Source organism: Lepisosteus oculatus, chromosome 1 (assembly GCF_040954835.1).
Source record: "Lepisosteus oculatus isolate fLepOcu1 chromosome 1, fLepOcu1.hap2, whole genome shotgun sequence".
NCBI classification, from domain to species: domain Eukaryota; kingdom Metazoa; phylum Chordata; class Actinopteri; order Semionotiformes; family Lepisosteidae; genus Lepisosteus; species Lepisosteus oculatus.
Genome location: NC_090696.1, coordinates 68,315,957 through 68,334,673, shown reverse-complemented (window position 1 = coordinate 68,334,673; position 18,717 = coordinate 68,315,957). Strand labels below are relative to the sequence as shown.

Sequence of the window (18,717 nt, the reverse complement as noted above, 5' to 3'; positions counted from 1 at the left end):
GTCTGTTTTTGTTGTAAAAAAAAAAGAGGAGCAGAGCGACGCTGCAGCTGTAGGCCTGTATCAGCAAACAGCGACAGAGAGGAGACGGCAAAGCCATGGCCAACATCGCAGTGCAGAGGATCAAACGAGAGTTCAAAGAGGTCCTTAAAAGCGAAGAGGTTAGCCATTCTTGCTTCTCTGAACGCTTGAGCCACGTACACGACACTCAGATAAGAAAAAAATAGAGAGTAATTTAACAGTTGAAAAAGGGCTACCGAGGCCCCGGGAAGGGGAAGTTAATGTCATCCCGACCGGGGCCGTCCAGAGGGGGCAGCTCCTAGGGCTGACGGAGACGGCCGGGGAGGGGTTCAGGAAATACCGGGGATCAGGAAGGAGGTTAGGCCGAGTGCAGGGAGTAAAATTAAAAATAAGAGCCCAGTCAGTGGGATTGGACTTCCCTGTGTTTGTGAAAGCCTTTTCGCTTATACGGTATAGTGGTTTTTTAAAAAAAATAAAAATTCCAGTGTGACGGGGGTAGTGGATTTTGTAAACTAAGCCAAAGTGACATGCTTCCTCTCTCGGTTTCGGGGGAAAAAAAGATGTCCTGGATCACTTTGTAGAAATTCAGGTTGGCGTGAAAGGGGAGCGTGGTCCTGCACCAGAACTCAAAATGTGGCTGTCATTAAGACGGGAGCTCCATTTCTGTCCCAGTTAACTACCCGATCGTGATCTCCAATCCTGATCCGGTTCTGGACAAACCCACATCCTCACTGCCACAAAGTTATGTAACAAAGCGGACGAATCCAGCGATCGCGAAGCGGCTTCCTTAGCTAAACACAGAAGCTGGTTCCTTTATTGTGGTTATCGGGGATTTTTTACGAAGCTCATCGATATTGGGTTTGAATGTTGAGAAAGCACGATCGTAAAGACTGTAACAGCTGTTGCAGAGGTGTCATCCCTTTCTCATTCACACATTTTGAACTGCAGCTCTGCCGACAACGCCATGTGTGTTGAGTGCATACAGACGTATTGAAAGTAGAGCACAGAGAAGGGGCCTGTCTCACTGTACGGATCAGGCACTCAGCATCATTGTGCTACCCTGAACACGTTATTAATCAGCCTGAACCTTTTCGTACTACCGTTTTATTACCGCCGGTTATTTCTCCGCTGTTTCAGTGCGTATAAAGATTTGCGTCCTCCTTTTGTTAGGGAGAGAAGAGCTTTGAGACTTCAATGTCAGAATATGCTTCCGTATCATGTAAAAAAATATCTTCTTATGAATCGAAATCCAGCTATCCAATATCCATCTTTTATTGTCTGAAGTCAGCAGCCACTGTTTGGAGAATAATTTGTTTTACAGCCTGAAACATTGTCGCCTCAGTTATGGTGCATCTGAGAGTCACCATTCTACAAATCATAGACATTTTAAAAGTGTCTTGCTTTATGATTGAATGTACTTCTGTAATAAAGCTAAATGAAAGCTGAGCCACCGCAAGGTAGTGCATTTCTTTAGACTCGAGGTAAAACTGTACGTCAGTGATTCCACCTCAACCTGCTCGGTAAGAATCTAAAATGAATCCTTAAGCAATTAATAAGTTTAATAAGGCAGCGATGCAGAGCAGTGGTCTGGGCTCTGGGTTCAAGACTGGAAGGATGCTGTTGTATCTTTGAGCAAAGGTACTTGATTGAAGTTGCTGCAGTAAATGCAGTGTAAATGATGCAGTATTATTGAGTCTCGAGGTCATGATTGTACAGGACTGAGAATGAAAAGTTAAAAAGAAGCTAGAATTCTGCAGCTTTTGTGTGTCTGCTCCAATTCAGATTCAGACTACAATCCTCGATAGACATGAATCTGCAGACGTGTCATAAATTCTTATCCACATACTGTATGAATGGTGCTGTTGAAATGAGACGTGTGTTAAGCTATTATACCATGTTTTGAGCATCTTTGCTAAAGGTGTGCCATTGTGCTACCACGTGTCCTGTCAGTGTTGTTGCCTGGGTCTCCTGTTCTACCTCAGGAAGACTCAGTTCAGGCAGAAGACATTTGAAGTCCCAGATGTGGCACTTCGGGATTTCAAGATTGGGAAAAAAACAACCCGAGAAAGAATTCCTGTCGTTTCCCACATTTGGAATACTTGAGCTAGCTCGTGATATTGAACACTTTTATACTTAAGCAGGGTCTTCGAGACAACAGAGGTATGACTGCCGAAGTTTCCTTGTGTTAAGGGGCGTTGAGCATACTCCTGCTTTTCTCCGTTCCGCCATTTGTTAGAGGAGATGTCCCAGGATACCAGTGGACGTTCTGCGGACAGTCTGTTCTTCTTTTATTAGTGTAGTAGGAAGAGATGAAATTCCGCACTGCAGAACATTAAAAGTACACGACATTTGTTCCCCAAAGACAAGTGTGTAGACCCTCTCAGTTTGAACAAATCCCGAAATCGGGCTCCGAAATCATGTTTTCCGAATCTTTCCCTGGTTAACTACCCTTTCTACCCCTCAGTGCTGACTGGCAATTTGAGCCAGTCATGCTAATTAGTGTACTGTGCTGTTTAATTGTAAGGTTGTTACAGTCAGATTTCAGTCTTTTGCAACGTTTGTCTCTTTGATGTTATGAAGCTAGGCTGGGTGGCTGTGAACTTCACCCAACAGCACACCACTGTCACGTTTCAGAAGAGAACTAAATCTTTTGGTGATAACTGCTGTATGTTCATTCTTATTGGTTCAGCCCTTCCCTTGACCAAGAGCAATATCTGTTGCCATCTCTTTCAGTCTTTCTTCTCTTGATTTTCTGGCTCATCACAATTGCACTTATTTACATCTTCCACATGTTGCGGTATTGTGTTACTTAAAATATTTTACCCCGTCCCATAATTCTAACCGGAATTTGTTTTTAATCTCCTCTGGTATAGGTTCTCTGGCCGTTGCTTGTGTTTTTCCTTTAGTGTGCTTCCTGACAATGTACTGTATTGTGTAATAACAGTCAAAAGGAGAGATGCAGATTTTGTTGGGTGTTAGGTATATCTAACAAGATTGCCTGCAGACCAAGTGTCCTTATGTGATTCCTCTGTTATAGGAACTCCCTCTCTAGCTCTGGCAATAGTGATCAATCAGTTTTATACCTATATAGTGCCTTTCAATACAGAGCATTCTCAAGCCACTTTACAGAAAGTAGACCAGAAACATCAGTACAGTGTACAGAACATACAATAAAATCATATATAATTGAGACACTAAAGCAAAAGATTAAGATTGTAAGACGTTAAAAACGTCAAAAGAAACTGCATTTTTAATATGGTCAGAAGAATATTCCAAAGTCGAGGGACGATACTAAAAAACCTTGGTCTCATAATGTACAATGTGAAGTCTTTGGAGTGTTAAGAAGCCTTGAACCAGCCAAATGAGTGCTTAATAAAATCAGGTGTACATCAGGTCTTATTAGATAATGGTCTGTTTGTTATAAGCCCGTGGCTTCAGTTGCTAAAGACCAACTAGACACTTCAGGCAGAGTATTGAATCCGTTAGTGTATCTGTCACTTGAAACGGAATGTTTCTCTGTTGTGAGCTGTGTAAATATTTTTCTCAATTTGCCTTCAGTTTGCAGCCAGGCACGTTCGTTAACGTTGCTCCTTTGTCACTTCAGGTGAATTTAGTTTTTTGAAAATGTATCCTCCACGCCATGTGTGCTGTAGAATTCGGGATGAAATTTGACGTCTCCCTGGTGAAATTTGCACGCTCTTTTTTTTTATCTGGTTTTGGAATAGGGGATTTGTCTTCTTTGAGCCTGAAAGCTGAAAGGTTGGAGGTCTTTGGCTCACATTAATAACATTTCTGTGTCTGGCAAATACCAGGGTGCTCTCAATGCTGATGGCACCTGTGAAGCTGCCTTCTATCCCCTGCCTTTTCATTTCCTTTCCCTTGGTGTTATGCGTCTTCTGGAGAGCCATTATCTGTCTGACGCCGGTCTTTTTATTCCTCTTACTTTTTTAAATATCCCATATGATTTTTCTCCCTACTCTGGAAAGTGCTTTGTACATTTAAACGATTCAGAAGGGAAATCTCCTTGTGGGAGGCAGCCAAAATAGTTTACTGTCTAATTTTTTATCCTGTTTTGGCCGCTGTTTTATCTGATTTGTGTTTTACATAGCATTGGGTATCTAATTTCAAGACCATTACTAAGTTCAAACCTCCAGTTAAAATAGTTATGGACCTACCTCTTTAGTTTCACCATGTAATAGTTTTGTAACATTACACACGTTCTGTGCATCTTCTGGTGTGTTACACACATTCAGCAAATGTAAACTTTTCAAAGCCTTTTCTACTTATTTTCTCAGTGGATATCCAGTCCCTCATATTGCTAACAACAACGATACACTATAATATAATAATATTATAATATAGTATAGTGACATCAAACAGAAGAACTCAGATTCTTTGTTTAACTTCAAAAGAATTCTACCAAAACACACGGTAAACGTTGAAAATATGCTCATTACACAGATTAGTGAGCTTTGAAATACATTTTCTCAGAGGTTAAATCAAAACCAGCACTGTTCCTCCCTGTGTCCTCCCTAATCACTGGCTTGGTCAAGGTGAATTGTGAATTCATCTTGTCAATTCATCCAGGCCCTTTGCTGATGATCTAGGGTTCTTGTACATTTACATCTTGTCTTCTGGACAGGATATAATTATATTCTATTTAATTACAGCAGTTGAAATTCAGGATTGAATGTGATCGTGCTTGATTTGTTTTCACATCACTTTGTAGAGGCTCGGCTCCTTTTGTAATTGCAGAAAAGCGCTGGTTAAAATCGATCTTGGTGCCTTCTGTCTAGTTTCCTTCTTTGCCTAAACTGCTTACAGGACCATTTGTCTGGTGCTGGTGTTCAGGAGCTACACCGTCAGTGATCTGGGCTGGGCTCTGGGATCATTGGTTTCAGGGAAGAGAGCTTGTTATGTCTGAATTGTGTTGAGGGTCTCTCCGTTTGATCCCCCTCTTCTTTGAGCAGTTTTGCAACAAAACCTTCACTGTCTTTCCTCAAGCATTCGCTGTATTCCATAAATCCTGATGTGATTGCTTGAAGCCTCTTTTCCAGGCCATCACTTTTGTTGAAGTGATTTTGCTTCTGAAATAGACAAAAATTTAGAAAATACACCTCTCAAATCTGCTTCAGATCTCAATTTTCTAACAATTGTCTGGTTGAATAAAATCCCCTTATTATTTTGATTTAATCATTTCTTTTGCCTTGGATGGTTTCTTTTCTGAATCCTATAATTGCAGGAAGGGTTTTAAATTCCATATTCTCCAGTGTGACCCTGTTTTTCTTTAGTCTGTTTTTTCTTTCTATAGACACATTTTCCATCATGGTTGTTGTGCCAACATCTACTCTGTGACTATTTTGTGAGGCAGTCAGGAGCGCTGGCCTGTATTTACCTTCAGCTTTAGTCGCCAGTTTTCAGATGGAAATAGATTTTATTTGTTTAAAGATCACTTAAAAAAGAAAATTGCAATACATTACTCTTTTAGAAAAGGGGTTTGGAGTATCTCGTGTATGCTACCATGAGCTGACACATACCATCTGAGAGCATGCATTGAACAAACACTCTTTACAATAAAGTGATTTTGTCACGATTTGGGAGGTTTGTTTTTCTGGCTGAGAAGCCGTCTCGGACAAAATAAGAAAGTGACGAAGACAGTTCTTTACTACTGTGCGTGTGAAGGTCCCAAATTCTCATAGGTGTGATGCCAGCTTCAGGATGTGACTTTCCACAGGCAGCTAGGAGTTAACAGCCTGCGTTAGGCTGATTCTTCCCTTCCCGAAGCAAACCTCCTTAGGAATGTCTTGGTTGCTGGATCTCTGAACAACCACTTTTAGTCTTGGGGTTGATCTTAATTTAGCTCGGCGATCACCAGCAAGGACATGCAACACAGAGAGGACGAACATTTCCAGTGACATATTCACATTCAGCAGACAACACATCTTGCAGTAAAACCTTTTTCTTGATTTTTATTCGTAGCAGAAATGTCCTCCATCCAGTACAAGTAGGAAGCACAGTGTGCATTATGCTGGTGCTCCTATATGATCCGTTTTTTCCCGTTATTGCAGCATGGGAAAGCAAATCGGACCCCGTTGCCCAATAGTTTGATCCTGTGATCCGTGAATTATGGCTTTCTAGGATGAATGAATATTCATCAAGTTTAGACTGTCTTTGAGAGATCAGTATAATCTCTGAAACAAGACTGATGGTCAGGGCTTCACTGTTTGACTGTATTGAACAGATTCTGATGTGAGTCCCAGCAGAATCGGTTAGGTACTGAAAAAAAGAAGAGCAGTGTGCTGATTGGATCCATGGATCCATCGTGGGCTTGGGTTCAAACGTTTTTTTCTTGCACATATCAGTGTGCATCAGGACAGGCAGGCGTAATTTGTTGTTTTATCATATTTCTTCTTGTTTGTGTTTAAAGCTTTAAAAAGCTCCGATAGTTCAACTGGGCCATGTTAGAAACACATTTTCATCATACAGTGTTTCTGTGTAATTTCTTTTCCACTTGTTACAGAATAGTAAAAAAAAAGTATTCTAAAACAAAAGCATTGAGATCTGGGGAAACATCAAGAAAATGGCAGTTCATCAATGATGGCATTGGAGGCTTTCATCATATGCCAACAGTGAAAGTCTCTACCTCAACTCCCCCTTAAAATGTACGTTTAGAAAAGTCTGAATAAAGCCAAAGTCTGCATCAAGGGTACAAACAAGAAAAAATAAGATTACGGTGCTATAGGATGTTTCCCAATGTAGCTATCGCTAATGTACAAAAAGTACGTACCTAAACGCTTGAAAAAAACATGACAAAAAAATAACTGGGCAAAGAAAATTGTGACTGGAAGATCAAACAATAATAGTATTAAATATCCAGTAAAACGTCTAGGATAAAAACATCTAGAATGCATAGAATTCTAAAATCTCCACTGATCACATATATCAAGATAGTGGATACAGGCAATCGGCCTTAATTAATAACAACGAGTAATAGTTGTAATTGAATTTGTAATAGAAAGCCTAATTCAGAACCACTGACCACGAGGAAGAAAAATCTTAAAGCTCAACCAGCAGATCGAAGTCCTCACTCTTGAGTCAAGGAGAAAAGTGTATTCAACACAGATTAAGAGTTAACTGACTGCAAGGCTTGAGAGCTGATTGTTGCCAGTTTCCAGGGACTGCAGAGTTATTTTGTTCTGAAAGGTCTCGGCCTCTAGCTGGGGAGGAAAGAAGGAGATTCCATTTATGGAAAGTGACGGAGAGCCTGAATGGACAAAGCAGGGCGGACTTGCTTTGCCAGTGAATTGACATCCTTAAAAGCCACCTGCCTGCAGTCGACGGCTGCACTGAGGTGTGGAAGAATGAAGATCTTGGATCCCCAGTAAGAGTTAGGTGTAGGCCGCGCAGAGCTCCCGGTCATCTGTGCATCATCGGAAAGAGTCAGCCATGGATATGATGACGTCTCGTGGTCATTTAAAATTCCAGAAACTCAGTAGTGATTGCTGTGCCGATACCACTGCAGGCGTTGTGATAGTTGAGTTAGCTGCTGAAGGGCTTTACTGACCCACTGGGCTTCCAGAAATGCAGGAACGATAGGAGTCTCTGATTCAGTACAAACATGCGCTGGTTTGATCTCGGAATTAACCTTGAGATCAGATCAGATTGAGTATTCTCAAACTGAGACTTGGCAGACACTGCAAAAAAAAAAAACTGCAATTAAAAATTCAAATGGTGGCTTTGGTCCTGGAGAGCCACAGTGTTTTCTGTTTTTTCGTTTTGTTCTAGCTCAGCTCTCAAGAATTTAAGCCATTTACTTTCCAGATTAGTCAAAGTGATCTTCAGCAGCTCTTTTAAGACTCCTACAAACCATGACGGATAGAGGTTCTTCAGGGGGCATAGACTTCATAGGGACTTTTCAGTCCATACTCTAAAATGTGAAATATGTCAGAACCCATTGTGTGGTTTTCCTATAAGGAAACAAAAAGTTCACTGGGGCCATATGAAGACATTATGGTAGAATGATCAGAGGAAACAGGTGAAAGAGTGGAAAATGTTATTGTAGCAATATAATCTGCTGAACCGTGTTTTTGGAAGACTGTGCCATAGTCTGCCCATGTGGTGCACTCTTTGAATGGCTGTAACAATGCAATATAGTAAGAACCTTGCCAGTATAGTTTGCGGTCTGGCTGAACAGGACCAGGGATGTCTGCATCAGAAAAGAGACATACACAGTGCTCCCCAGAGTCCGGGAATGCAAGTTGGATACAAACAGAAAAATCATTTCATCTTTTCAATGTTCTCTTGCAGACGAGCAAGAATCAGATAAAGGTCGATCTTGTAGATGAGAATTTCACAGAACTCCGGGGAGAAATCGCAGGACCCCCTGACACACCTTATGAAGGTAAGCGCCCTCTCTCTCTCTGCAGACGCCTGTGTCTGGAAATGTTCGTGGCGAGAGGCTCAGCAGTGAAGGAGCACATTTCGAAGCACGGTTGATAGGTCTGTGTGGTTCGGACATCGGTGGTTCTGCCTGGCTATGATCTGTTTGGTTAACCGGGTGTAGACTTGGCTGGGTTTTTCTTTGCTTGCTGTGCAGCAGTGACTCTCATGGATTGCCCGGCCTGTGTGAGCTGTTTTGAAGTGTGCTGTCCTTCCTCGGACACCCTGCATCTCCGTTCCATACCTGCGGGCTGTGTGAATAAGGAAGGAGGTTGTCTGAGAACCGAGCTTTAAAGGTTGCAGTAATCGGTTATTCTCAGTGGAAAAGAATGGAAATAATAGCCTTTTGTTTGCTTCATGTGTGTTTTGCGAATACTTTCCATGGGAGATGAAAGTTAAAATGTAACTGTTCTCCTGCGGTGCGGCTCTGTTGACGTTCTTCTGCGGAGGAATGCTCATCACAGCTTGGACAGCAGAGAGCAGTCACAGGGCTGGAGCAGGAACACGGAACGGGCGGATTACAAAGGAAAAGAAACATCTGTCTCAAACAGAGTTCCGACTTTTTAATTCTTTCCACTCGATGAAGGAGGTTCACACAATGAGGTACCCAAATATTCTTAGCTTTAAAGGGCTGAGTATTCAGATATTGAGTTTGCGATTTGCAAGGTTTGCAGAAAGGTTCGTGAACATGGTATAAGGCCCCAGCAGACAGACGGTCATCTATCACACCGTAACTCATTGAAAACGTTTTCCTGTGTTCGAATGCAGATGAAAATCGGTGTTTTCCCTCCTTGATTAAACTTACCTACCGTGCTCTCGGGCTGCTAGTTCGCCGGGCCGACTCTTGGGTTGTGAAGTGATGTGTCCAGTAGAAGCAACATCAGCAGTACTTTTCTCCAGGCGACCTGTGTAGGCCTGTAGTGGACGAATGAGCTGTCTCTTCTGTGGAAGATGCTTTGCGCTTTAACCAGGGAGACATTTTAAGAACGAGAGCACCCCGTCACCAACACCTCGTTTTTCAAAATGTCACTGTTTAGAGGATTAATGGGATTTCATTAATGTGTTAAAGTGGTGGCCTAAAGTCATGTAAGAGTATGAAATTCTTGCATCATTTTAAATATTAAATATGGCTTAACAGTAGATACTAGCTTAGTGGATAAGTAGTGATGAACAGAATATGTGCTCACAGTCTTTCGACTGTTATGTGATTTTAATGCACTGACTGCAGATTAAGTGTTGGTGAGAAGAGACACGTTTTTTTACAAGCTTACACTTAAGTCCCAGAAATGATGTGTCGATATTGAAACCGTAGAAGATTGTAATAAAAACATTTTGCATATTTTCACTTTTGTTTTGACTTTTTATTCGCTGTCCATGATGCAATAGAAATGTAGCGAAGTGGCAATTGAATACAAGACAGTATTGCCACACGATGTGCTTTACAGAAATATTGTTTCTGTTCTGTTTGGCACACTGGATATCCGTATTGATTATTTCTCCTGAGCTGCCATACTGCCAGAATGATGGGAATGTCTGGATGAAAGGAGATAAGATTGTTGGTGAATTTGCACGGGGTCAGGGCTACCTCATCAGATGAGAGGCCCCCACAAGAGTAGAGACTAAATTCACTTTACAACCTTTGAGGCCGAGAGCCGACAAGTATTATGACAAACCAGCAGCACTGACGATAACTGCTTAAAGGTCGCATCTTAAATACCACTAGCAGTAAAAGTTACAGCAGTAACAGAACAAGAATTTCAAAACGTTTGGCACAGCAGCATTACCTTCTTGGTGCCTAGTCTTCTCCTTCAGATTTCAGAAGCTAAGCAAGCCTGAATTATGATGTGGCTGACACTTTTATCCAAGAGCAACTTGTGTTTGGACCATTTATACAGCTAGGTATTTTATTTCAATGTTTTATTGCCATGTCAACAAAGTTGTTTGGAATTTGCTCCAGTGCAGCCCAGATCAAAACAACACAGATCACACTGACACACAGGATACGTAACGCATCACACCTACACATACAACATACTCAGGCGCTTGATGGCCTCTTCTTGATAGGTGCTATTTCGGCCCCGAGCAAGACTGCATTTGATGTTTTGAAGCCTCCTCCCCGAACAGAGAAGTTTAAAACAGTAGATTGGAAGGGGTTTGTGGACACCCCAGCTTTCCGCTTCGTGTGGCAGCTGTAAATAGAGGCAACACAGGGAAGATCCGGTCCGACGCCCTTGGGTGCTGTGCATATGGAAGTTGTATTGCTGCGCCCATGCTATTCTTGAGATGGTGGCCGCATTGCTTGAGCAGGGACGTATCTTGCTCAAGGGAGCTACAGCAGTGCCTTGCTTTGTATTTGAACCTTCAACCTTCAGCATGGCCTCACAAGACAGGATGGGGATTTGTAAAGAAAACCGGGCTGCTACAATAAGGGGAACCAGTAGGTGGCACTCTTCCATTTGAGCCTGTGTTTCCAGACCAGCGTGGGGACTGGGGACGTGCTGAAGGAGAATACGTGTTAACTCTCAGGGTTGAACAGTCTGGCCTGGGTAATGTTTCCCTTTAATTCAGTCGGTGGGGCACTTTCTCGTTTCTCCACCTGATCTGCCGGGCAATTCGTTTTTTAACTATTCTAAATGTGTTCTTCAAACAGGTGACTTAGTTTGTGACTAGTAATTAACGCCATTGCTCTCTAAAAACTAACTGCAGTGTGTTTGAAAGTCACGTTGTCCAAATTCATTTGTGATTGGACAGTGGGGCGTTTTAGTGGTGATCACTCAGGCAGAAAGGTGAATATGGGGCTCGGTCAGTGCCCACAGCAATGCACCCCCCACGGCTTGCAGTGCACATTTATTCCACTGGGGCGGAGCGGGGGCTCTGTGGCTCAGGATCTGTACCTGTGTTTGGAAGGTTGCCGGTTCATATCCCACGGCCGGCAGAGGAATCCTACTCCGTTGGGCCCCTGAGCAAGGCCCTTAACCCCAACTGCTCCAGGGGCGCTGTACAATGGCTGACCCTGCGCTCTGACCCCAAGCTTCTCTCTCCCTGTCTGTGTGTCTCATGGAGAGCAAGCTGGGGTATGCGAAAAGACTAAGTCCTAATACAAGAAATTGTATGTGGCTAATAAAGTGATCTTATCTTATTGTGCTGGAGCCTTCAGTCCTCACAGTCAGTTCCAACCAGGGGGCTGCAGAGATCCCCCCCCAAGACGGGCCAGTTCCTGCAGAGCAGAAACACGACTTGCTCTGTCCCGTGTCCCGAGCCAGCTCCGACATCAGCTCTGCGTCTCTTGATGTCCGGGTGAACACGGACAGAGGTTTCCTGTTAACCATTTTGCCTTTTTTTTTTTTTGTGGTTGCCTGCTTCACGTAGTAGTCGGGGAGGGCAGGTTTCTTCTCGACTTCCTTGTTCTGGGCGACACGTGTAGCTGCAGGTGGGATTGGCGCCCCCTTGTGTCTCGGACTGGACCCTGCTTCAGTCAAGGCGGCGTGGTGGTGAACTGGGGAAAGCTGGCTGTGTCCATCTGATCTCCGTCCTCCATTTGATGTGTGTTGACACCGATGTTGTCACAGTACTCTTCAGAATAATACAACGCGCCTGCTGTCAAGGACTGCGTTGAAATTTGTCAGCAGGCCAGACAAATTAAGAAGGTAGAGTGAAATACAGAACATCATAGAAAGTGCTAGGAACCACAGAATAAGACGTTAAGCGTGAGAAGCACACTCTTTGTGATATATTAGCATTATTATATTTAGAGTTATTTATATTTCTAACATAACATTGTATAAATGTTTGTTTTATGTTAAGGTGTGCCCTGGATGATAAATAAGAATGAGGAAATTCCAGCTGTCCAGACCAGACACGTACTGAGAAATAGTCCCACAGACTGGAAGCACTTACTGAAAAAATGTTCAGTGCCACACTGAGGCGTTTGTCTGTAACCCGTGTTGAAATTCAACCAAATCCTTCTAGGTATCATGCGCAGGTTTCACTCGGTGTAGGTTGTGTTTTCTGAGGTGATTCAATGGAAACGACACTTTTTTTACTGCGTCTCCACATCTGTCCTCAGGTTTGTGTTCCCTTGCACAGTCTCAAGAAATCTGGGTTGATTTTCTAAGTGTCTTTGAGGATTTTAAATACTTGTATCACGTCCGTCCATCATCGTCCCGAAACTAAAAACATTCAGTTCCTTCAGCCAGTCAGTGTAGGACGTTCCTAAATCCTGCAGTGTATCTGGACTAATTCAAGAAAAGCAATATATTTTCTAAAGCTTGTCGACCACAAAAATGCACAGTATTCCAAATGAAGATGTTTAACTACATATTACAATATTTTGCTTGCCTGTTTGTTTCCCAACATTGTCTAAAATATGTAAATGATGTATTTTTATGTTAATATTTTTGCTGCCTGCAAGCACAAATCTGCACATGTCTGTATTAAATATCATCTTCCAAATGTTTTCCCAGGTTTGGATTTTATCAGAGTCCTTTCAAATTTAATTTCCTGCTCCTATAATGTTTGCTAATCCTGCTAATTTGGTATCTGACTAGTTTATTAACTGTATCAGAATCTAGATCATTGGGTCAAGCAGCAGACCCAATGATAGATCCCTGTGGTACTCCACTAACTTCATATTCATTCCTAATCATGACCTTATCCATTTTCTACTAATTCATTCTCAATCCAGATACTCTCAATTCCCTGAATGTCTGTTCTCCGTAGTTTGACAATTCCTTGTTAAGGATTAACTTTCTCAAAAGCCTTCCAAAAATCGAAATAAACCACATCATATGCCCTGTGGGTATCCATTGCTGTTGTTGCTTGTTTAAAGAACCCGTGGCAGGTTGGTTAGGGATGACCTTCCTTTTCTAAATCCATGTGGAGTGTTCCCAAGGATATACTTTTTCATAGTTGATCCAAAAGTTTGGTCCAAGAATTGTTTTGAGAACCTTACATGTAATTGGAACTTGTTCAGCCTCAAGGACTGGTGTTTTCTTCATTGAAACATTTCTTGTGAATTGATCAGTTGCTTAAACAAGTGTTCCCAGTCTTTGAAATAACAGGGGATCTAGGGTGACCTGTAAGAAGAACTGCACTGAGACTCTCCAGGACACCAGGAGTTGGAGACACCTATTTTAGTCTAAAAGGAAGGACGTACTGCTTCTAACAGTGCCATTTACAGCAATAATCAAAGTGAACTTGACTAGGCCCAGCCTTGCTGAGCTTCTTTGATCCGATGAGGTTGTAATGTGGTGGCAGGGTGGTTATATGTTAAGCAACATTTTTATACATCATGAATTCTTTTTTTTTGAGAATGCATAGGGGTTATAGCTGCGTGCATTAACCGAACCTCCCCTTTCTCTTGTGCTTTTTCGACAGGTGGTAGATATCAGCTAGAAATAAAAATTCCAGAAACATATCCATTTAATCCTCCAAAGGTAGGTGTAAATACAGAGTATGTCCTGTTCAGCCAGTCCCGGTCATGTGAGGGTTTAAGTCACTTTGCAGGCTGTCTGTTGCAGCTTGCAGTGGTGATTATTCACACTGTCACCTAAGGTATTACGCTTTTTCTGATGCTTGTAAGTTTTTTTGGCCCAGATGTAAGAGAATTGAAGTTTGCTTATTGCACGTACAGTATAGGGGGAACCCCAAAATCGTATGTTCTGAAATCACCGCTTGTATCCTCTAGGAGTGTGGCCAGCCTGCTCTATGTGAGGCCTGACTCTGCAGCTAAGACACAGAGCACCGGCAATCAGAAATGATTAAACTACCATGGAACATAATTAAACTACACTGACTGAACAGAAAATAGTGTCTGGACAGTCTAGTTAAAGCAACACCTTCAACTTAGGAGAGACACGTTTTGTGTCTTTGGGCAGCTGACTGATTTACCCTCTTCCAAAAACTATGTGGGTTAAGTCCATATCAGACACTTTGCAAGTAGTGTTTTTAGCTGCATTTGTAGCCTGAAAGCTGTCTGCGTTATGGACAGCTGAGGACCAGTTCATTTATGAAAGTTAAACGTCAGTGCAGTACTGTACATCTTACGTCTTCCACAGTCAGATCTGTGCATTTCAATGTCAATGGACTTTTTGTACATATGACTGTGTAACTGTCTTTCCTTGTGTTTCAGGTTCGATTTATCACTAAAATATGGCATCCAAATATTAGCTCGGTCACTGGTGCAATATGCTTGGACATTCTAAAAGATCAATGGTAAGTTCCTAGAACATATTTAAGATCTTCTTTTGGAAGATATTTTTATAGCATGGAAAAATAACTCTAGCCTTTACTTGCTGGTATTAATTTCCTTTCCCCGTTAGCTATTAACATATCAGTTACAGGGGATCTGTTTGGATATAGTTGTAACTCTCTCGCTGTACGTTCCTCTGTAGGTTTTCATTGGGGATCACCCTGGAATTGTAATTGATTATCAGCAGGGTTCCTTGGCCACAATCCCAGAAATCAAGAGCCTCTCATGAATCCCTTTTCAGCGTAGCAGCAATAGCTGTGTTGTTCTGTGACTGTTAGGTTAATGCAGAATAACTGGGCAGTATTGTAGGAGCCCGTGAAATCTGGTTGTGGTCTGGATTTTTAAAGAAAAAGAGAGCTCTTTCAATCTGCACCACTTCACTTTTCACCTTTGTACCCTGGTGTACTATGTTCAAACAAAGTTTGTTTTGGGAAAAAAAAACGTTCACACAGCTCCATAAAATTCTCTAGGAGGCAAATGAATTCAGAAAAAGATCAACTTCTTTGCATTAGCTGAGCAATTCTACGGTTGTTTTGGTTTGTTTAACCATTTTCTCTTGACATGTCTGATCAGATGGACCTTTGATTGTCTTTTGATACCTTAAATCTTGTTTTTAAACCTCTGTGAAACCCAAATTACAGAATAATTAGTATGGGAGGGAGCTCAGAATGACCACGATTGCCCAAAGAATTCCCGCAGGACATTTTACTGAGTAGTCTCTGGAGCAAAACTAAAGCAAGCTTTCACCGAGTATAAGGTGGGACAAGCTGCTTTCTCTGGTTTCATTTTTTTTTTTTGGCAAAGATCATGTGAAGCTCTTTGTACAAGCTGAAGGTAGTGCAGTTTGTTATAGGCATCATGACGGTGTGTTGTCTTCCCTTAAAGGGATGGTTGTTCAATCTCATAACAAAATAAAATCATTGATGGTATAGAAAATGTTCACAAATTTTGAATTTAGCACAAAATTAAGTTTGTGACAGTACTGTACAATCACCTCTATTGTCGCAAGCCACTGGTTTTGCCACGGTGAGAGCGAGAGTTCGCATGACCCGTGACGTGGTGCGGCCCTTCCTGCTCACTAGTCCCTGTCATGACTAATGTAACGTGATGTACGAATAAATGAGCACAGGTTGTGCAGCAAACATTTCGCCCCACAAAGGTGATCTGTATGCAGAGTTAACAAGCAAGTAGTATTTGTCAGCAAAACTGTCTTGAAGTCGAGAGCAATATTTCTGTTGGATTAAAAGGGATGTTTTCACAAGCCTGCTTGTTCACAACGTAATAAGGCTGCCTCACTTCACCGGAGGTTTTGTTGCCTCATTCTGAGTCGCAGGCTGCAAGTAACAGGAAATTGAATCTATTTTGTGTTGTCAATTGGAGGTTTTTTTACATGTTTCTGTGTACATTTGACTTTTATTGTGGTTCGAAATTTACTCATGATTCTTTCTAACCCTGCAATACAAAAATACCACAGTAGTTCCGCCTTCAACGCATGTTTTCTTAATTTAGAAATTGCGACCTCGTGTCAGATTTTATTTTATTGTGAAGCCTGAAGTGGTCCCCATGCCCTGTCAGCACCTTCCAGGACTTTGAGTACTTGAATCAAAGCCCCTTGCGGTCTTCTCTGTTGAAGGGATACCAGTTCCTTTAACCGATCTGTGGGTGATCTTCCTTTGACAACAGGAACCGTTTCCTGTTACCGTCATAAGAAATCTTTTCAAGATGGCAGCTTGTAACGCAGTGATGAGTGGTCTAGATGCAGATCTACTGGTGTGTTGTGTGGTTTTAGTAGTATTGCACTCAAGTGATTCCATACTTCTCTCAAAACTTCAGATGCTGCCCATTTTTCTTCCTTTTATTATATGAGGTAAGGATGATGAGGAATAGAGTAGGAGTGGCTGCGAAGTGACCTGTGTCAAATGCTTTGCTCTGACCCCTTCAGGGCAGCTGCAATGACCCTCAGGACAGTGTTATTATCGTTACAAGCCTTGCTTGCGGCGGCAGAGCCAGACGATCCACAAGACGCAGTGGTGGCGAACCAGGTAGGGCTCTCGGGCTCTGTCTCTCTGTCCGTCCCTGGTCTCTCTGTCTCTCTGTACCCACCAGTGATCTCGTCCTCCTCCCTCGCCCATCCAGCCTCTCTCTGTCCCTTTCTCCGCCTCCGTTGTGGTCACCCTCTCCCTCCCTGTCCATGTCCTCATCTCCTGCCATCTCGGTCTTGCCCTGCCTCAGGCTTTGTGTTTCTGTCCCTGTTCCCCACCTCCCCTCCCCCCTGTTGTCTGGGTGCGATTCCAGACTCAGATTTTGTATGATTGAGGTCTGCGTGACTTTTAATGAAAAAAAAAAATGTCAACATTTTCCAAACGTTCTGCTAAAGACACACAAACACCAAAAACAGGATTTGCTATGTGGGATATAGAGAGTGCTGTGCATGCAGTACCCTCCCCTCCTGTCTGTCAGCTTTCACAGTTCTCCTTGGTATTTAATGAACACTCTTGCTCTTTTCACAGTACAAGCAAAATCCAGAAATGTTTAAACAGACGGCACGACTCTGGGCGCACGTGTACGCTGGGGCGCCTGTCTCCAGTCCCGAATACACCCGAAAAATAGACAAACTGTGTGCAATGGGCTTCGATAAAGTAAGCACAACGTGCGGCAATGCTCCCTGACCTTTGTTGAAAAAGAATCTCGGTAATCGAAGAATGACAGAAACGCTGTGGACATTCTCACCACACAGCTGGTGGGGCTGGGCTGGTTCTGAAGCTGACCAGCCTGTCGTCAGCCTGATTGAGCACCAGTGAACCCCAGTGACTGGGCCAGTTTGCTTCCAGTGCCGTTCCTGTGCACCTGTCCTTCCCGCGAGGTGCCTGTGGGATTCCTAGGGCTCTTGAAAGCACCAACACTTGAAGGGCTGGAAAGGGGTGTTAAAAGAGGTCTCATTAACCCAGTAATGAACTGATTGAGCTCGTTAAGACCCGAGTTAGAATGAACACCCGCTGGCACGGGGGCCCATCCGGACCAGGACTGCCCACTCTTGCTCTTAACTGTCTCCTGTTGGCAGCAGAAAACCTCATTGAGTAGAAATTCTCCATTTCCAAAATGGAGAAATGTGTACAAAGGCAAATAATGGGTGATTCTAAAAATAAAATTGCAGACAAGTCACTGTTTAGCGTTATGCTCTGCACCCTCTGAGCTACTTTTGTAATGTCATACATCCTTTTTTGCATTTCCTGTATCTCCCTGGGTCCTGGGGTCCCTCAAACATGTCCGCCCAAATTCACTGGGGTCCTGTAGGGCTTGGGGTAGTTTCTTTATCGCCCCCTCCAGGATGGGTTAGAAACAACTCGGGGCGAACGGCACTTTTGGCACTGGTAGAAAAAATAACCTTGTAGTGTTTGCAGTACTAGTGCTATAACTCCTGCCTCTTCTATTTTTCTCCCCACAGAACGCAGTAATAGTGGCCTTGTCTTCGAAATCATGGGATGTGGAGAGTGCGACAGAGCTACTTCTGAGTAACTGAGCAATTCATGAAGGCTGCTCCTGTAGGCTTGCCCTTCCCCCCATCCCTCCTTCGAACTGGCCCATCTGCCCTCGTTTTTTCTTTTTTTTTTTTCTTTTAGTATAACATCTAGGTTCCCTTTTAAAAAGAACACGGCACTGTGTAATTCCTGATAATGCTAACTAGCTGCAAGTTGAGACTGGAAAAAGACAAAACTTAAAAAAAACGCAAATTGCTCTGTAAATAAAGCTATTAAAGTCTGTGTAAATTAAAACCGGGGAAATACTTTTAATTTTTTTCTTACGTAATATTGTAAAGAATCACTATAAATTTGAACTGTGGTTACGGTTGAGATAACTAACCCTATAGTTTTTTTTTATATGTATGTAAAGACAATGTGACCAATACTTGTAAGAGTATTTCTCAATTTCCTTTTGCTTTCCAGAACTGCAATGTACTGCTATTTTTCAACAGGTATGTATTGAATGTGTCATAGATTTACTCCTGTCTC

The 18,717-nt window shown here is 42.6% G+C and overlaps 1 protein-coding gene across 1 annotated transcript; it reads left to right on the top strand.

Annotated features, from left to right (window-relative positions):
• Positions 1–18,480, top strand: ube2kb (ubiquitin-conjugating enzyme E2Kb (UBC1 homolog, yeast)). The gene is made up of 7 exons (XM_006629922.3): positions 1–158; positions 8,326–8,419; positions 13,834–13,892; positions 14,588–14,670; positions 16,650–16,749; positions 17,218–17,346; positions 18,153–18,480. Exons 1-7 carry the CDS (start codon positions 96–98, stop codon positions 18,225–18,227), a joined length of 603 nt encoding a protein of 200 aa, XP_006629985.1. The 5' UTR covers positions 1–95; the 3' UTR covers positions 18,228–18,480.
• The last annotated feature ends 237 nt before the right edge of the window (positions 18,481–18,717 follow it).

Coding starts and splice junctions, on each gene's coding strand:
- ube2kb (XM_006629922.3), top strand. CDS start 96: ATGGCCAACATCGCAGTGCAGAGGATCAAACGAGAGTTCAAAGAGGTC. Junction 13,893..14,587: donor ATCCATTTAATCCTCCAAAG/GTAGGTGTAAAT, acceptor CTTGTGTTTCAG/GTTCGATTTATCACTAAAAT. Junction 16,750..17,217: donor ACGCAGTGGTGGCGAACCAG/GTAGGGCTCTCG, acceptor CTCTTTTCACAG/TACAAGCAAAATCCAGAAAT.